This window comes from Narcine bancroftii, chromosome 1 (genome assembly GCF_036971445.1).
Source record: "Narcine bancroftii isolate sNarBan1 chromosome 1, sNarBan1.hap1, whole genome shotgun sequence".
Classification (NCBI taxonomy): Eukaryota; Metazoa; Chordata; class Chondrichthyes; order Torpediniformes; family Narcinidae; genus Narcine; species Narcine bancroftii.
In genome coordinates, this window is record NC_091469.1 from 434,770,917 (window position 1) to 434,789,392 (window position 18,476).

The window sequence follows — 18,476 nt, forward strand, 5'->3', positions numbered from 1 at the left end:
GGATGGTTTGGTGAATTGAGAGGGAAGGGGGTGGAGAGTGGTGGGAAAGAAGGCCAGGAGAAGGGAAGGGCGGGAGAATGGAAAGTAGGTTAACAGAAACCATAGAAGTAGATATTAAAGCCATCTGGTTGGAGAGTCACAAAATCAAGTGTTGTTCCTCCAATTTGCGGGTGGTCATGGTGGAATTGTACATGAGGCCATGGACAGACAGGCGAGTATGGGAGTGGGATGCAGAATTGAAATGGTTGGCCACTGGAAGCTCCCTGTTATTGATATGGACAGAGAGAAGTTGCTCAGCAAAGCAATCTCCCAGTCTGCGCCCAGTCTCTCCAATGTAGAGAAGGTGACAAAGGGACCAACGGATGCAGTAGATCACTCCAGCGGATACACAAGGGAAGTGTCGCTTCACTTGAAAGGCCTTGTTTGGGCCCCAAACTGTGGTGAAGCAGGAGGTGTAGGCCACAAGTGTTGCACTTCCTCTGGTCATAGATAAAGATGGCCGGGGGGGTGGGGGGGGGGTGGGAGAGTAGGTGGAATTAGTGCACAAGGGAGTCACAGAGGGAGGCCTCCTCTTTTAGACCACGCTTTCCAGAGATGTGTAGGTATATTGTCTAAACAAGTAGGATGAAGGAGAACTTCTTCACTCAGAGAGTGGTGGCTGAGTGGAATGACTTTCAAGAAGAGGTGGTCGCAGCAGGGTTAATTTAGTAATTTAAACAAAAGTTGGAGAGGTGCATGGAAGGAAGGGGGTTACGGGCAAAGTACAGGTAGGTGGTACTATAGGAGATCACTTAGATCAGTATGGACTACAGGGGCCAAGATGGCCGGTTTCTGTACTGTATTCATTGGAGCGACTTCATCTCCAACATCGAAGTACTCGAGATGGCAGAGGCCGACAGCATCGAATCCACGCTGCTGAAGATCAAATTGTGCTGGGTAGGTCACGTCTCCAGAATGGAGGACGGTCGCCTTCCCAAGATCGTGTTATATGGCGAGCTCTCCACTGGCCACCGAGACAGAGGTGCACCAAAGAAGAGGTACAAGGACTGCCTAAAGAAAGCTCTTGGTGCCTGCCACATTGACCATCGCCAGTGGACTGATATCGCCTCAAACCGTGCATCTTGGCGCCTCACAGTTCGGCGGGCAGCAACCTCCTTTGAAGAAGACCGCATTGTCAAAAGACAAAGGAAGAAAAACCCAACACCCAACCCCAACCAACCAATTTTCCCTTGCAACCGCTGCAACCGTGTCTGCTTGTCCCGCATTGGACTTGTCAGCCACAAACGAGCCTGCAGCTGACGTGGACATTACCCCTCCATAAATCTTCGTCCGCGAAGCCAAGCCAAAGAAACAAAATAAGGTTATAAGTCTTTAACTGCTCAGAGAATTTAATAGAAAGCATAAATTAATTAAATAGAAAAATAGTTGGGCAACCTCCAACTGGATCACATTAAATAGTCTGGTTTTCATTAAATTGCACCTCCCCCCACCCACCCCCACCTTCAATTCTTTCCCAGTCTTTCCCTTTCTCTGTCTCTCCACTCTGTCTCTTTTCACACAAACATGATAAATTTTTACCTCATCCCTTATCAGATCCAGTTAACACTTTTTGTTGGTCTGGATTCCTCCCCCAGCTGGCATTGTCTGAACTCTGAGCTTTTATGAAATTTCCTGCTTCTGGCTTATTCTGCTTATCCTTTGATGAAGGACTCAGGCCTGAAATGTCGGCGATATATCTTTGTCTCTTATGGACACTGAAAAGACAGGCTGAGTTCCTCCAGTATTTCGGTGTGTTTTTACTACAATCACAGTGTCTGCAGACTTCTGTGTTTTATTAAATAGAAAGCAACTATTTTACTTTAGAGATATGGACAGGAACGGTGTGCCATCTACTGGCATCTACCTTGCACAACATGAACCAACTTGTGAGAAGCACAAAAGGTTCAAGGTTTCCAAAAGCTGCAGGTGCTGGAATCTTGAGCAAACAAAGAAAACAAACAAAAAAAAAATGTAGTTTGAAAGCTTTTGTCACAAGGCCAATTTAAATTTAAAATCCTTTTCAGACTTACTTTTAAGTCAAAGGAATAGAGTCTATGTGTTTCCTCTGGCTGCAGAGTCTAAAATAAGCAACCAGAGTATTTAGATAAAGAATAGAGCACGTACGAATGAGGTAACAAGAAATTCTTTTCCCAGGGATCTTTGGGACTCTTTACTTTAGAATGCAATAGATTTTCAGTTAGTCTGTACATTCAGGACTGGAATTTTGGACACAAAGGCACAGTTAGTTAGCAGTTAGTACAACTATATTCTTCTTCTTTGGCTTGGCTTCGCGAACGAAGATTTATGGAGGGGGTAAATGTCCACGTCAGCTGCAGGCTCATTTGTGGCTGACAAGTCCGATGCAACTGGGGTTTGAACCCAGTGGCGTCTGTAAGGAGTTTCTACATTCTCCCAGTGACCCTCATGGGTTTCCTCTGGGTGCTTCCATTTCTGCTCACCCTCCAAAAAGAAAAACCATTCAGGGTTTGTAGATTAATTAGGGATTTTTGGGTTGCATGACCTCGTGTGCGAAAAGGGCCTGTTACTGTGATGTGCATTAATTAGAATGTGGGCTTCACCCAGAGGGTCAACTAAAATCTCACTGCCTAGACAGCCAGGTTCAAGGGTCCCATGGCCTCTCCTAGTTCCATATTTTATGTTCTTAAACCATTAATTCATACATTTAAAATCAGAAAAAAAACCATGCAAATATTCCCCATATTTGACTTCCAAAAGCTACTTAAATACCAATGTGCAGGTCGGTATGCTTGAAATCTAGTTATTGTCATCACGAGAATCAGAATTTAGAGACACAAGGTGGCACAGTTAGAGCGATTAGCGCAACGCTGTTATAATGCCAGCAAAGGTGACAAGGGATCAAATTCCATGATGTTTGTAAGGAGTTTGTATGCTCTTCCCAAGTCTGCATGGGTTTCCTCAGGGTGCTCCAGTGTCCTCCCACCTTTCAAAATGTACCGGGGTGTTGGTTAATTGGTTGAGTATAATTAGGCTGCATGGTCTCGTGGGCTGAAAGGGCCTGGTACCATACTGTATGCCTAAGAATGAACAAAGGGTGAAATGGTTGGTGTAGCGGTTAGCACAATGCAATCACAGTGCCAGCAATCGGGACTGGGGTTCAAAATCAGCGCTGTCTGTAAGGAGTTTGTACATTCTCTCCATGTCTGTGTAGGTTTTCCCCAGGGGCTCAAAACATACTGGGTATGTAGGTTAATTGGGTGTAAATTGGGTGGCATTGACTTGTGGACCAAAATGGCCTGTTACTGTGCTGTACATCTAATAAAAAATTTAGTGGTTGTGGTTTGTAATTAGTGAGATACATCAGGAAATACTGCTAGTGCCCCAGCAATTCACAATCTATAATCAATATTCCTCACCGAACAGGTCTCATATCTAAATTTACTGGTGGTGCAAACAGAGTTGAAAAAAGTGAGATGTGAGGGGAAAAATGGACAGGCTAATTACTGTATATATTCATGTAATAGATGAATATTGTGAACCAATTTTTAGGGTAAAATTTAGGGGGTTGACTATTACATGCATACTACTTTTGATCATGATAAGTACCTGTGACATTCGCAGCGTTGGACATTCCAATGAGTTGCCAGATGGTGGGAACTGGGTGGTAACTCCATGTTTGGGGCATCAGAAGCTCGTATGGGTGGTGGGTGGCAGGGACCAGGTGGCAATTCTGCATTTGGGTCATTGGGTGGTCAGACATGTGGTCGACTAGGGCCTAGGCGAGAGTCCGCAGTTATGGCATTTGGAGCTCTGATGTGCAGGTGGCTGACACTACATCCGCATTTGGGGAGTTGGGAGCTTGTAAGGGCAATCAACTGGGCCCAATAATATGGGGGGCGGCGCTTTTTACATGCAATATGGAAAATACCAGATTTTTAGACAAAAAATAGGTCAACTTTTACTTGATATCGACTATTACACAAGTACATATGGTAAATGGGTGAGAAAATGACAGTTGGAATAAAATGTGGACAAAAGTTGAGTTATCTACTTGTGTTAGAAAAAAATGAAACCAGAATATTGTAAAACAATAAGATGTTAAAAATAGTTGGTATTGTTTGACAAGTAGGACATCTAAACACAAAAAATGGGGTAAATATCTAGGTTTCCTAGGGGGGCAGGGAATAATGGTGGATGTAGTGGTGAAGCAAATTAATGAACAGCAGATTTTCTCTTATTAGAGGTCTAAATAGACACATATTATATTGATTTTTTTTGCTGCCATGTTTGTTTTTATTTTATGGATAAGTTTATGCTTTGTAAATTATGAATGCATAACTTTAACACTGACTCAAGTGTTTGGGAAAACTTTTTGTTAAAAAGAACTCAATAAAATTTAAATCATAAAACAAAACTTTTGAGGGATCACATTATTCTTGTATACAAATCACTCTCAGTTATTATGAAGGCAAATAGTAGTTTGACCTTCACTGCAAAGGCATTTGATGATGTCCTGCAATTATCTAAAGCACTGGTGAGCCTGCACCAGAAATAAAGTGTACACATCTGGTCGACCCACCTAATTAAGGATAGAGTGACAAAAGAGTGAAGACAATGAAAATTCAATAGATTGTTTCCTTGAATGGGAGGATCGTTGTTAAAGGGAATTATGTTATTGATACAAACAAAATTATTATGGAGCTTCTTAGAATAGATGTAGGGATGATATTTCTCTGATTGAATGTGTCTAGAACCAAGGTTCATAGTCTCAGAATAAAGAGCTGGCCATGCATTACTTTCTGGCCCCAGAGAATAAATGAATCCATGTCCAAGTGGAATATGGTCTATGGCTGAGCATATTCAAAACAGAACTCAACAGATTTTTAAAATATTGAGTGTTAAGTGCTATATGGCTAATACAGATAAATGTTGTTTTCAGACATAAAAAATTATTTGCCTTGAATTGACAATTGATTCTGGACCTCTCATTGAAACATGACCAGCAGATGGATTTTGACATAGCACATTCCAAGAATTACATATTGATGTAGAATTATTCTCTGTCACAAGTGGATGCCCCTCTCGATCATCTACTTCCTGGTACATTTATTTAAGAGGAGAACAATTGCTGAAGTGTTCTATGTGTATGTGACGAACAGAAGGATGACAAGAATGAGGGTGGGGCTGCTAAAGGATAAAAGAGGCAACATGTGCCTGGAGGCAGAGGAGGTTGGGGAGGTCCTAAATTAATACTTTGTATCAGTATCCACAAGAGAAAAGGACCTTGATCAGGGTGAGGTCAAAATTTAACAGGCCTGTGTGCTGGACAATGTGGAGATTAAAGAAGTGGAAGTGTTGGATCTACTTAAAAACATCAAAATCATTAAGTCTCCGGGGCCAGATGCGATATACCCCAGGCTGCTGTGGGAAGTGAGAGAAGAGATAGCTGGGACAGTTGCTATAATCTTTGGACCTCTTTGGACACAGGATTGGTGGGGGGGGGGGGGGTGCTAGAGGATTGGAAAATGGCAGAAAGTTCCCTTATTTAAAAAAGTTAATAGGGAGAAACCTGGGAATTATAGACTGGTGAATCTTAAGTCAGTGATATATGAACTAATGGAAAAGATTCTTAAGGATAGGATATTGGAGAATTTGGAGAAGTACAGTCTACTCAAAGATAGTATGGCTTTGTGAATGGAAGGTCATGCCTAATTGAGTTTTTTGAGGAGATAACAAAAGAAATTGATGCAGGTAGGGCAGTAGATGTGGTCTACATGGATTTTAGCAAGGCAGTTGACAAGGACCCCCATGAGAGACTCATCCAGAAAATCATGAGGCTGGGAACCTTTGTTGAGTGGATAAAAAAAATTGGCTTGGAGAAAGAAAGCAATGGAGGGAAAGTATTCTACCTGAAGGTCAATGACCAGAGGGGTGCTGCAAGGATCTGTTCTGGGACCCCTGCTCTTTGTGATTTTTTATAAATGACCTGGATGAAGAGGCGAATGGATGGGTCATTAAGTTTGCGAATGACACAAAGTTTGAAGGAGTTGAGGATGGAACTGAAGGTTGTAGAAGGGTACAGGAGGATATTGACAGGTTGCAGAGTTGGGCAGAAAAGTGGCAGATGGAGTTCAATCCATATAAGTGTGAGGTGATGCATTTTGGAAGGGCAAACCATAAGTCTGAGTGCAAGGTTAAATGGTCGGATGAACAGAGGGAACTTTGGCTTGTCCATGCACCCCTCAAGGCTGCAGCACAGGTTGATAGGATAGTTAAAAAGGCCTATGGTATGCTGGGATTCATTAAAAGGGATTGAATGCAGGAGTAGAGATATCATGTTGCAAATCTACAAATCTCTGGTGAGACCACACTTCAGTTCTGGTCATCTCATTATAGGAAGGATGTGGAAACTATGAAGAGGGTGTAGAGGATGATACCTGGATTGGAAAACAAGTCTTATGAGGCAAGGTTAGCAGAGCTGGGACTTTTCTCATTGGATCAGAGAAGGATGAGAGGAAACTTCAAGGTCTACAAGATTATGAGAGGCATCAGAATCAGGATTTATTGTCATGAGATTCAATATTTTGTGACAGCATCATAATACGAATATACATATTATAACCATCTTACAACATTATTATTAATAAAATAATAATAACAATAATGGTGGATGAAAAGTAAGGCAGTGTCTTTGGTTCATTGATTATTTAGGAATCTGATGGCAGTGGGGAAGAAGCTGTCCTTGTGCCATTGAGGGCTCGTCTTTAGGCTCCTAATCCTTTTCCCCGATGGTAGCAGAGTGAAGAGGGCATGGCCTGGGTGGTGGGGTCTTTGAAGATAGAGGCTGCTTTTTCAAGACACTGCCTAATGTAGACATCTCAATGGAATGAAGTCTGGTGCCTGTGATGCCGCAGGTCAAGTTAACAATTCTCTGGAGTTTAATCTTGTCCTGAGAGTTGGCACCTCCATACCAGGTAGTGATGCAACCAGTCAGAATGCTCTCCAGGGTACACCTGTAGATGTTTACAAGATATACCGAACCTCCTCAGACACCTCACAAAGTATTTCTGCTGGTGAGCCTTCTTTGTAATTGCAACAACATGGAGGCTCCAGGACAGATCCTTGGAGATGTTGACACCCAGGAATTTGAAGTTATTGATCCACTCCACTTCTGAGCCTCTGAGGAGGACTGGATTGTGTTCTCCTGGCTTCCTCCTGAAGCCACAATCATCTCCTTGGTTTTGCTGATGTTGACCACAAGGATGTAATCATTACACTATTTAATGAGCTGATCTATCTCCCTCCTGTATGCTTCCTCGTTTCCATTTGGAATTTTGCCAACAACTGTGGTGTCATCGGCAGACTTGTGGATGGCATTGGAATTGTGCCTGGCCACACAGTCATGGGTGTATGAGTAGACCAGTGAGATAAGCACATACCCTTGGAATATGCCTATGTCGATGATCAGTGAAGAGATGACATTGTTTCCAATTCATACTGACTGTGGTCTTCCAATGAGAAAGTCAAGGATCCAGTTGCATAGTGGGGTACAGAAGCCTAGAGTTTGTAGCTTCTTGACCAGCACTTAGGGAATAATGGTATTGAAGGCTGAGCTGTAGTCGACGAAGAACAGTCATATGTATGAATTGTTGTTTTCGAGGTGATCCAGAGCTGAGTGGAGAGCCAGTGATATTGTGACAATAGGGTGGACAGTCAGCACTCACTTTCCAGGGCAGGATCAGCAAACACTAGAGGACTCATGTACAAAGTTAAGGGAAGGAAGTTTAGGGGAGATATCAGGGGTGAGTTTTTTTAAAAATACAGAGTTGTGGCTTCCTGGAATGCCTTGCCAGGAATCATGGTGGAGACTGAACCATTGGGGGCATTTAAGAGACTCTTAGACACATGGATGAAAGAAAAATAGAGGGTTATGGGGTAGGGAGGTTTTAGTACCTTTTTTTAAAACGAATATATGGGTTGGCACAACATCAAGGGTTGAAGGGCCTATACTGTGCTGTATTGTTCTGTGTTCCAAAGTCCAAGAGTAACATAAAGCAACACTGTTCACATCATCTGAAAATTCACAGAAATACATCTGATTCATACAATGCCAAAAGTATTTCAAAAGCTGTAGATAGTGATAAGTGTGATATGAATGCAAGTCTTTCTTCCTTTAGAAAGTAGATCTCCACAGTAGCTCATTTAAACTGTGAATGGAACTGCATATTGACTCATGGTGAACAGCACTGACAAATGCAGAGAATGTCACAATTTTTCTGTAAGAACGTGAAAGCCTCGACAAAAGCAACAATTCAGATTTTTATAGGATATTTGCCTTAAAATTTGTTGCTCCTTACAAGTTTGCTGCTGTAATTTCTATACTAATGCAAACATTTCAAAAGCAGTTCTTTGTCTGTAAAATGTTTTGATGCTTAAATCAACAAAAGGCATGAAGGAAATGCAAGTTTTTCCATTTTTCTTTAAAATTTGAAGAATTTGCACAGAAATAATCCACAAGTAGTCATTGTTTACTAAAGAATATTTTTACGTATAAAGAATGCAATTTCCTACCCAGAGTCTTCCATTATGCATCCAGCCCATTTATCTTCACATCTGCAATCATCTGCAAGAAAAATAGCAAATTTCTCATTTCAAAGATCGATGTGAGATTCTGCATTAAAAATTGCCTTAAGTATAAATTTGCAGCCATCGTTATTTTTTGTCAGTGGCCAACCATTTCAATTCTACACTCCAATGTCACACTGACATGTCTGTCCATGTACAGCCAAATCGAGGCCACTTTATATTCCATCTTGGCAGTCTCAAACCAGATGGCATTAACATCAACTTTTTTTCTGCTAACCCCCTCCCCCATGCTCTTCCTTTCCCTACTCCTCTACCTCCTTTCTTCCACCTCCCTACCTGCTTCCCTTCCCTCTCCTCAGACAGCTACCTTTCTTAGCCCTCTGCCCACTTCCACTATTATTTCTCAACTCCTTTCTCTTCTACACTCCCACATGTATCTTATTACCTCTTATCCCTCCCTATCGCCTCTCCTCCTCCCTCATTCAGGCATCTACCTGCTTTATCTGATTCCTGACAATAACATTGGTTACTTTTTACCTCCTCTAGATGTTGTGTGACTGGTTAAGTTTCACCAGCATGTTTGTGTATCCCCCCAGCAGCTGTATAACTAATTTAATAATTTTCCCTTTCCAAAACTGTCAAGGTTAATGTGTGTCTATTTTGCTCTTAATCACATCCAGATAATTTTGTTGAACTTTGATATTATTTCCTGACATACCCTATTGCTTTTATATATGTTTTCAAAATATCTTTGAATCCACTTTGCATTGTGCATCAATTTCTTTACCTATCCTCATTTCCTTTTTACTTTTAAAGTTCAAATTAATTGTGAGAGTACATACATGAGATTTTTTTTTCCCCCAAGGGTCATGCAGAATTATAAACTGTACTCCACAAAAAAGATAGGAATGTAAACAAAGAAAGATGTAAACAAACTGAAATAAATAAAAAAATAAATATTCAGTAATAAAAAAGTGCCAAGTAAGAGTACTTAAATGACTGACTGAGTCTGTTGTTTAGGAGTCTGATGGTGGAGGGGAAGCCACTATTCATGAACCTGGTGGTACATGCCTTGTAGCATCTATAATTCTTTTCTGATGGCAACAGTGAGAACAGAGCATGTCCGAGGCATCCTTGAGATTGGCTGCTGCTCTCCAACAGCAGTATTCCATGCAGGTTCTCTCTAAGGTGGGAAAGTTTTGCCTGTGATGTATTGGGCTGGGTCCACTACCTTTGTAGAGTTTTTTGCTCAGAGGTATTGGTGCCCCCATACCAGGCTCTAACGTAGTCAGTCAGCATACTTTCCTCTGTACATCTGTGGAAGTTTGCCAAGGTTTCTGATGTCATACCAAACCTCCACAAACTCCTAATGTGCTTCCCCCCGCCGCCGTCCCCGCCCCCCCCCCCCCCCCCCGGACCCAACAAGCACATTCAGCAAGCAAACAATTATAAAAGTACTGACAGTACAATGTAAGTGCAGTACCACTCAGCACTGTGATTTAAGGTTCAACAGGGTCACAGCCTCGAGTGGGGGGGGGTGGGGGGGGGGGGAGAAAGCTCTCTTGAGCCTGCTGGTTCGAGAGCAAAGACTCCTGTAGCACCCACCAGATGGGAGAAGAGTAAAAAGTACATAGTTTGTGTGCAATGCATCCTTGATGATGCTCTTCACCCTGCCCAGACAGTGATCCTGCTAGATGTTCTCAATGGTGGGCTATCGAATGCTGTTAATCTGCTGGGCAGCTTTCACCACCCGCTGAAGTGCTGCACAGTCAGATACAAGACAATTGCCATACCACACTGAGATGCCATTAGTAAGTATGCTGTCAGTGGTACAGTGGTAAAAATCCATCAATAACCTGGGACAGGGGTGTAGTTTCTTCATGCTGTGCAAAAAATAAAGCTGTTGTGCCTTTTTGATCAGGATGGAGGAGTTCAGAAATGTGGACTGCAAGGAATTTAAAGCTTGATATATGTTCCACCACAATTCCATTGATGTAAATAGGGGCATGAGTGTGGCTTCCAGTACACCAGAAGTCCACAATGATCTCCAAGTTGTTGTCAGTACAACACGTGGCCAGTAGATGGACCTCATCCCTAAAGACCGTCTCATCATCCCCTCTGTTCAGACCAACCACCGTGGTGTCATCTGCGAACTTGATTTTGGAATTAGAACTGTATATAGGAACGCAATCATAAGTGAAAAGGGAATACAGGAGAGGCCACAGCCCTGGGGCACGCTGGTGTTCAATTGGACTTTGTTAATGACCCCTCGTGTGCAGATGAAGTGCAAAACATGGAAGGTGGATGGGAATAAGGGCGAGAAAAAAATAGATTAAGGAAGGATTCATATGGTCAAAGGTTAGCTCAGACTCACTGGACTGATGGGCTGCATCTCTGTGTCTCCCCGATAGACAAGTGACAAGGGAGAAAAATTAGAGTGGAACTTTGAAAGCAGAACTTGATAAATAAAGAGGTAGAGAGAACAAAGGCAAACTGCAGAAAAGTCAAATTCTAAATGCAACGACACTTGATCCAAATAAATACTCCATCTGCAACAAGATGAATGAATTAACAACTCCAACAGTGTTACTCTGGCTGCAGAGTGACCAAACGGAGCTCTAAAAATTCTGGTAAATCAGCATTTAGAAAGGATAAAAATAAAAGGATAAAGATGACCAGTGATGACATCAGTAGTTAGGAGGAGATTTATTTCATAAATCATCGAACTGAATTATAATCATTTTGGATGGAGCTATGCAATGGCAAAGGGTTCCTGTGGTTTATAGGCCATGAACAGGATAAATAAGAAAATTAGAGGTGCATGTAATAAATCTAAAAGTATTAGGGACTTGAATCTACATTGAAAATGGACAAATCAAATTAGTATTAACAGTGTAGAAAATGAATTCCTGGAATATGGTGGATGGATTTCTGGATCAATATGCTGAGTAACTGACGAGGGAACAAGTTATCTTTCTTGAATTTAGGACTGTGTGCTGAAAAAAATATTAATTGATAATATTATTCAGAAGATCCCAGAAAGGAGTGACCGTAATATGTTAGAAGTTTACATCCAGTTCAAAAGTAATGTATTTCAATCAGGGCTTTAAATCTAAAGGAAGGAAAGCATAAAGGAATGAGGGGCAGGTAGTTTGGAGAATCTGACAGTGGCTGAGCAAAACAGACATTTCTGAAAAGCATAGCATGGAACAGTAAAATTAGTCCAATAATTAATTACAGGAGAAGTTAAAACATAGAAAAATTTCCAGAAAAACAGAATGCCTTTGGATTGGGAGCAATTTCAGATATATTGTCAGAGTACATACATGACATGAGATTCTTTTATTGTGGATGAGGCAGAATTACCACTTATTGGTAGGGCAAAAAATAACTGTACACAGCATATATGTGTAAACAAAGAACTGTAAACAGATAACCAATGTAATGAAAGCATTTCAGAATTTAGATGAGGCATCATGAAACTGATAAAAATGGAAAACAAAACACATGTAAACCAGCAAGGAGCAACACATTCCATAGGCAGAACAAACTAAAAAGGCTGGTGAGGGCAAATATTGGTCCTTTTTGGACAGTAATTGGAGAACTTATAATGGAGCATAAAATTACAGAGGAATTAAACAAATGCTTTTTGTTTGTCTTCAAAGGTAAAATAAACCTCCTAAAATAAGGAAAAACTGAGGATTCAGTGCAAAAAAAGAGGAAGAAAATATTGGTAGAAAAAAAGTTACCAACAAAATTAATGAGCCTGAAAATTGTTAATTTCCAAGGATTTCTGACCTACATCTCAAGGGTTTAAGTGGCAATGGACATCAGGTTTGTCCTGATTATCATCTTCTGGAAACGTTCCTGCCAATTACAGAGCAGTAAATGCTTGACAAAGAAGGGAAAGGGAAAACAATCAATCTGTCCTCTTAATGCCCAAGGTATCTTTCTATTTGTGGGCACATTGCTCTGAATATAATTTTCCACATGCAGTCCCTTCTATAGTTGCAGTACAATATCTATACTTACGTAGCCTTCAACTTTATATTGAAGACCAACAACTTTTCCTAATTTCATGCTGTGCTTGGACACAAACCTACATCCCTCTAACTATTAATACCTTTCAACCTCTTACCATTTAAAAAGCTCGACTTCCAGGACCAAATTTTTCGACATTCTGTTCTATCTACCATTTCCTCACCAATTCACTTCACCTGTCTCTACATCCCCAGATCCTTCTCTGAACCAAAGCTGCATCTCTTCTTTGTAATATCGACTAACATTTGGTCCCTTCATCCAAATTATTGACACCAATTGTGAATGAGTAATGATCCTCCAACAAAATTCTTGTTGCAATTTTTCAATCCAAAATGACTTGTTTATCACTAGTCTTTGCTTTCCATCTGTAAACCACACCTCAATCTATGCCGCTGTATTGGCTTCAATTCCATCAGCTTTTACTTTATTACATCAAAAAACTAACAGATGTCAAATTAATTTCCCTTTCATCAATTTATGCTGAAGCTGCCAAATCTTATTATTGTTTACTGAATGCCCCATTATCACTTTTTAAATAATGGATTAAAGCCATGTTCTTAATGTCATTATTGATATTGTAGTCATTAAATGTTATGCAGTTCTCAGTCTTTTTCTCTCCATCCTTTTTGATATAATGGTGTCAGATTTGTACCTTTGGATCTGTGAAACCATTAATGAATCTGTGGAACTCTGGAAGATGAGAGCCGCTTCTTTCAAAACCCTCAATGCAGGCTATGGGGCCTTGAAGATTTATCACCTTCCTGTTTCACGAAATCCTCCAAAACTATATATTTTTTTCTATTGCTGATTTGCATTATTCACTCTACAACTGTTGCCCTTCACCATTTCTGGGAGGTTTTCGAGGTCTTATTTTGCATAGTAAGATGCAAGATATTGGTTTACTTTTTCAAACATTTAATTGTTTTCCAATATAATTTAGAACATAGAACATTACAGTACAGTGCATGCCCTTCATCCCACAATATTCTACTGACCTACATATATAAACCTACTCAACAAACTAAACCTTCGCTACCTCACACCTATAAACCCTCTTTTTCTTGGATGCATGTGCCTGTCTAAGAGATTTTTAAATGCCCTTTTGTACCAGCTTCCACCACTACCTACTTTGGCAATCCATTCCATGCATTCTTCTGTCTTGTGTGGTGATGGATCCAAATGAACTTCTGATATTTTTCTTTTTACATATCTATTGAAGCCAGATATAGGTTTCTCATTGTATTCTCATTTAATTTTATTTTCACTTTCCTTATTAATCTCAGTCTTCCTTTGCAAAGTTCTGAACATTACACAGTCCTCAGGTTCACTGCTCTTTTTGTCACATTATTAGCCCTTTTCTTTGAACTAATACAATTTATTTGCTTGGGCTTTCTCAAGGCCAGGAAAATCTTGCCAGCAATTTCACAAAAATTAGGACACAGAACAGGCCCTTCAGTTTTGTTGTGCAAACCTATATAAACCTACTCCACAAACAATTGTTCCCTTCCTTAATCCCATAACCCTCCATTTTCCTTGCAGCCATGTACCTATCTAAGAGTCATTTAAATGTGTCCTCACCATTGCCGTTGGCAGTGCATTCCACACAACGAAATAAAAAACGTACCTTTGACATCTCCTCTATAAAATTTGTCCACTCACCTAAACAGAAACACACTGGTATTGGCTATTGCCACCCCAGGAAAAAGATGCTTCTGTCTACTCTATCTATGCCTCTCATAATTTTATACATGTCTATTAAGGTGCCTTTCATCCACTGTAGCTCCAAAGAGAAAAGCCCTAGCTCACTCAACCTATCCTCATAAGACATGTTATCTAATCCAGGTAGTATCTTCTCCAAAGCATCCACATCCTTCTTATAATGAGATGACCAACACTAAACACAATTGTCTAAGTGTAGTCTAACCAGAGTTTCATAGAGCTGCAACATTATCTCACAGATCTTGAACTCAATACTCCATCTAAGTAATGAAGGCAAGCACACTATACACCTACTTAACCACAATCAATTTGCACAGCAACCTTGAGGGATCTATGGATTTGGACCCCAAGATCTCACTGTTCTTTCACACTGCAACACTGCCATTAACTACATAGTCCACCTTAAAGTTTTTATCTTCCAAAGCGCATCAGTTAACACTTATTTGGATTGAATTCCAAATGCCATTTCTCTTCCAATTCTGCACCCTGTCTATATCCCATTGTTACTTAATCAGAACATCAACCTTTGTGACATCTGCAATTAGAGTCTAAAGGACTATCTTTATACAGTAAATGCTTTGTTATTCACGGTTATGAAAGTTTTGTTGCAAAATGCTTCTGTTCTATCATCCAAATTAAAACTAGATAAAGTAACATCATAGAGTTAATTTGATGGATTAAAGAGATTGAAATATGGAATATCGCAGCTCATGCTTTGGAAAATTATGCAATCATTCTCTATGATAATGAATTGACAGGTGATGCACTTTTAGTAATGATCATCTGTTAATGATAGTTTCCTTCAGCATGTTTGATTGTCTTACATAATCAAGAATGAATTCTCTGGAGCTTCTCATGATGGGCCTGATGCCATTCTTTATCATTGCTTATATTTCACATTACATCTATAGTATTTCCTGGCAATAATTCTGATATGGTTTCATCTCTTTTGACAAAAACTTGTGTAAACAAATGAATACGATAACAAGAAAAAAAGAGGCTTTCCTAATATCCAATGCTGAAATTAGCTTATCTGAAATTAATATTTAATTGTCACCATTTATCTTTGTAAGATTTCTCTTAAAATATCTCTGTGAAAACTTACCACTCATTCGCTTCTTATTTGAAAACATGCCAAGGTTCTGTGCAAGGTTCTGAGAGAGTGTGACAGCCATTTCATCTGCACTTCCAAACTGAAACAAAACACCAGACATCATCACCAATTAAAACAAGGGGATATAATTTATGCAAGATCTAAATTTCCTTACCTCATTTTGAATTTGAACCATAACAGGTACTAAACTAAAGAAGATGAATCCACCTATAGTATCTTCCTTTGACACTCTTAACTACTAATGTGCAATTGTACTGCCAATTGTCAACAAATTAATTAAAATCTTATTTAAAAATCATAATTGAAACCATCTGCATCTTCCAGTGTTACATTACAGGTTAATGGGGTGGGGGAAGGAAGAGGAAAGAAATAAACTGATTCTGCATCTTTAATACACTTTGATGCAACTTAATACTCACCACCGCATTACCACTCAAATTAATATAGAGAGAGCTGAGGCTGGCTGCTAGCTAGTTAATGCTTCACTTTTTTTTAAAAAACAGCATGTTAACAAACTGTACTTTACCAAATATGAAGGTATACAAATCCTTAAATCAGCAAATGAATCCAATAGTTAATTTAAAAATACATCCCTCATCTCAGAGCCAGTTTTCTTTTTTTTTAATTTTTTTTTTATTTTTTAATTTTTTTTTTCACACCATAAATCACATTATCCATGATATACACTATTTCTTTTTCACACATATACAGTGACTTTTTCTCCCCCCCCCTTCCTCCCAAGCCACCCCCCACCCCCCCCTCATCCATTTTAGGTATACAATCTAGGTTGCATTAAGCCAGTCAGACAATGTTGTCATTCAACAAAATTACACCAGAAATTCTACTGAGTCCCTTCTTTTCTTTCCTTCTCCTTCCATCAACTTAGGCAATGTTTGTCCCCGGTAGGTTTTCGCTATTGTATTTAATGTAAGGCTCCTATACTTGTTCGAATATTTCAATATTATTTCTTAACCTATATGTTATTTTTTCTAATGGAATACATTTATTCATTTAAATTTAGTAGTTTCTTCCTTTTAATTTGGTTATGTATTCCATTAATATTTAAAGTCATATAGTTCAGCGTAGCCCTTTTATATTTTGTTTATCTTCTCTTTCCGTTTTTCCATCATTACCTTTCCTCCTTTTCCATTTCTGTTTTCTTATTTTCAACTCTTTATAAGACAACATTCCTACAACATCCAACATTTTCCTTATTCTCCTATTTCTATCTTATTTATCCCCAATCTCCCCTTCACCTCCTGAGTTGTCCTTTATCCCTTGTCGGACAACCACATCTCCCCTCTCCATTTGGATTTGCGAATCCACTCGCAAGCGTCAACTGATTTTGCAGTGACCGCTATTTCCCCCCACCCCGCACCCCCAGAAAAGATTTCACTTTTCATATGTCACAAAGGTCACTCTTTTAATTTCCTCCTTATTCTCTCTATTCCATTACCTTCCCTTATTAATTCTTGTCTATACTATCTATATTTTCCTCTAAGTACAGATACATTCACGTATGCTCATTGTCTCTATTCACTCTTATACCTCTTTACCCGCATACATATCAATCGTGATCATTTTTACTCTCATTACCCGTCTTCATCCCTCAGTCTATTTTTGTCTTTACCCACATACATATCAATCGTGATCATTTTAACTCTCATTACCCGTCTTCCTCCCTCAGTCTATTTTTGTAATTGTTCTGCAAATTTTCGTGCTTCTTCTGGATCCGAGAATAGTCTGTTTTGTTGTCCTGGAATAAATATTTTCAATGCCGCTGGATGCTTTAGTATAAATTTATACCCTTTCTTCCATAAAATCGCCTTTGCTGTATTGAACTCTTTTCTCTTCTTTAGGAGTTCAAAACTTATATCTGGATAAATGAAGATTTTTTGCCCTTTATACTCCAGTGGTTTGTTGCCCTCTCTTACTTTTTCCATTGTCTTCTCCAGTACCTTTTCTCTTGTAGTATATCTTAGGAATTTTACTACAATAGATCTTGGTTTTTGTTGTGGTTGTGGTTTAGAGGCCAATACTCTATGTGCCCTTTCTATTTCCAATTCTTGCTGTAGTTCTGGACATCCTAGGGTCTTAGGGATCCACTCTTTTATAAACTCCCTCATATTCTTGCCTTCTTCATCTTCCTTAAGGCCCACTATCTTTATGTTATTTCTTCTGTTATAATTTTCCATTGTATCTATTTTTTGAGCTAGTAGTTCTTGTGTCTCTTTAGTTTTTTTATTAGATTTCTCCAATTTCTTTTTTTAAGTCTTCTACCTCCATTTCTGCTGCTACTGCCCGCTCTTCCATCTTGTCCCTTTTCTTTCCCATTTCTGTTAAGGTCATCTCCATTTTATTTATTTTCTCTTCTGTGTTGTTTATTCTTTTTCTTAAATCCTTAAATTCCTGTGTTTGCCATTCTTTAAATGACTCCATGTATCCTTTAATAAGAGCAAGTATATCCTTTATCTTGCCTTTCTTTTCTTCTTCTATTTCACTGTACTCTTCCTCTTCCTCTTTTTCTTCCTCTGGGTTGGCCATCTGTTGTTTCTTTGGTGCCCTTTCCTCCTCTTCTTTCTTGTTTCTATTGTCTTCTGTGGTCTCTTCTTGCTGCAGGTGTTCTGCAGCTGTCGTTGCCGGCTGTGGAGATCGACTCCCCAGCTGGTCCCCCCTCCCGTCGGTGTGTTTTTTTTCATTCGCATCGCGCATGCGCAAAGTATCGCGCATGCGCGGTTGCGCACTTTTACTCGGCTCTGCGAGCCATTTTTGTAGTCCATTATTTACCGACCTGAGGGAGCGGGTTTCTCTCTCCGCAGCGGGCCTCTTCGGACAGGTAAGGCCTTCACCTTTTTCCTCTTTTGTCTTCTCTTCCTCTCTTCTTACCGTTGCTTTCGATTTTTCTTTTTTTGTCGCCATCTTCTTTCCACCTTTATACTCACTTTTCTGTAACTTTTATTTCTGTGCCTTTGTGTTTTCTTTTGTTTTTCCCGACTTT

At 39.7% G+C, this 18,476-nt stretch overlaps 1 protein-coding gene across 1 annotated transcript in view; it reads right to left on the reverse strand.

The window, feature by feature from the left end:
• adam22 (ADAM metallopeptidase domain 22) overlaps positions 1-18,476 on the reverse strand; it is a 319,406-nt gene that overhangs the window by 123,739 nt on the left and 177,191 nt on the right. The window contains exons 13-14 of the mRNA XM_069914278.1: positions 15,470-15,557; positions 8,590-8,641 (exon numbers count right to left, since the gene is read on the reverse strand). Of these exons, the coding sequence (XP_069770379.1) occupies positions 8,590-8,641; positions 15,470-15,557 (140 nt within the window). The remainder of the gene's footprint in view (positions 1-8,589; positions 8,642-15,469; positions 15,558-18,476) is intronic.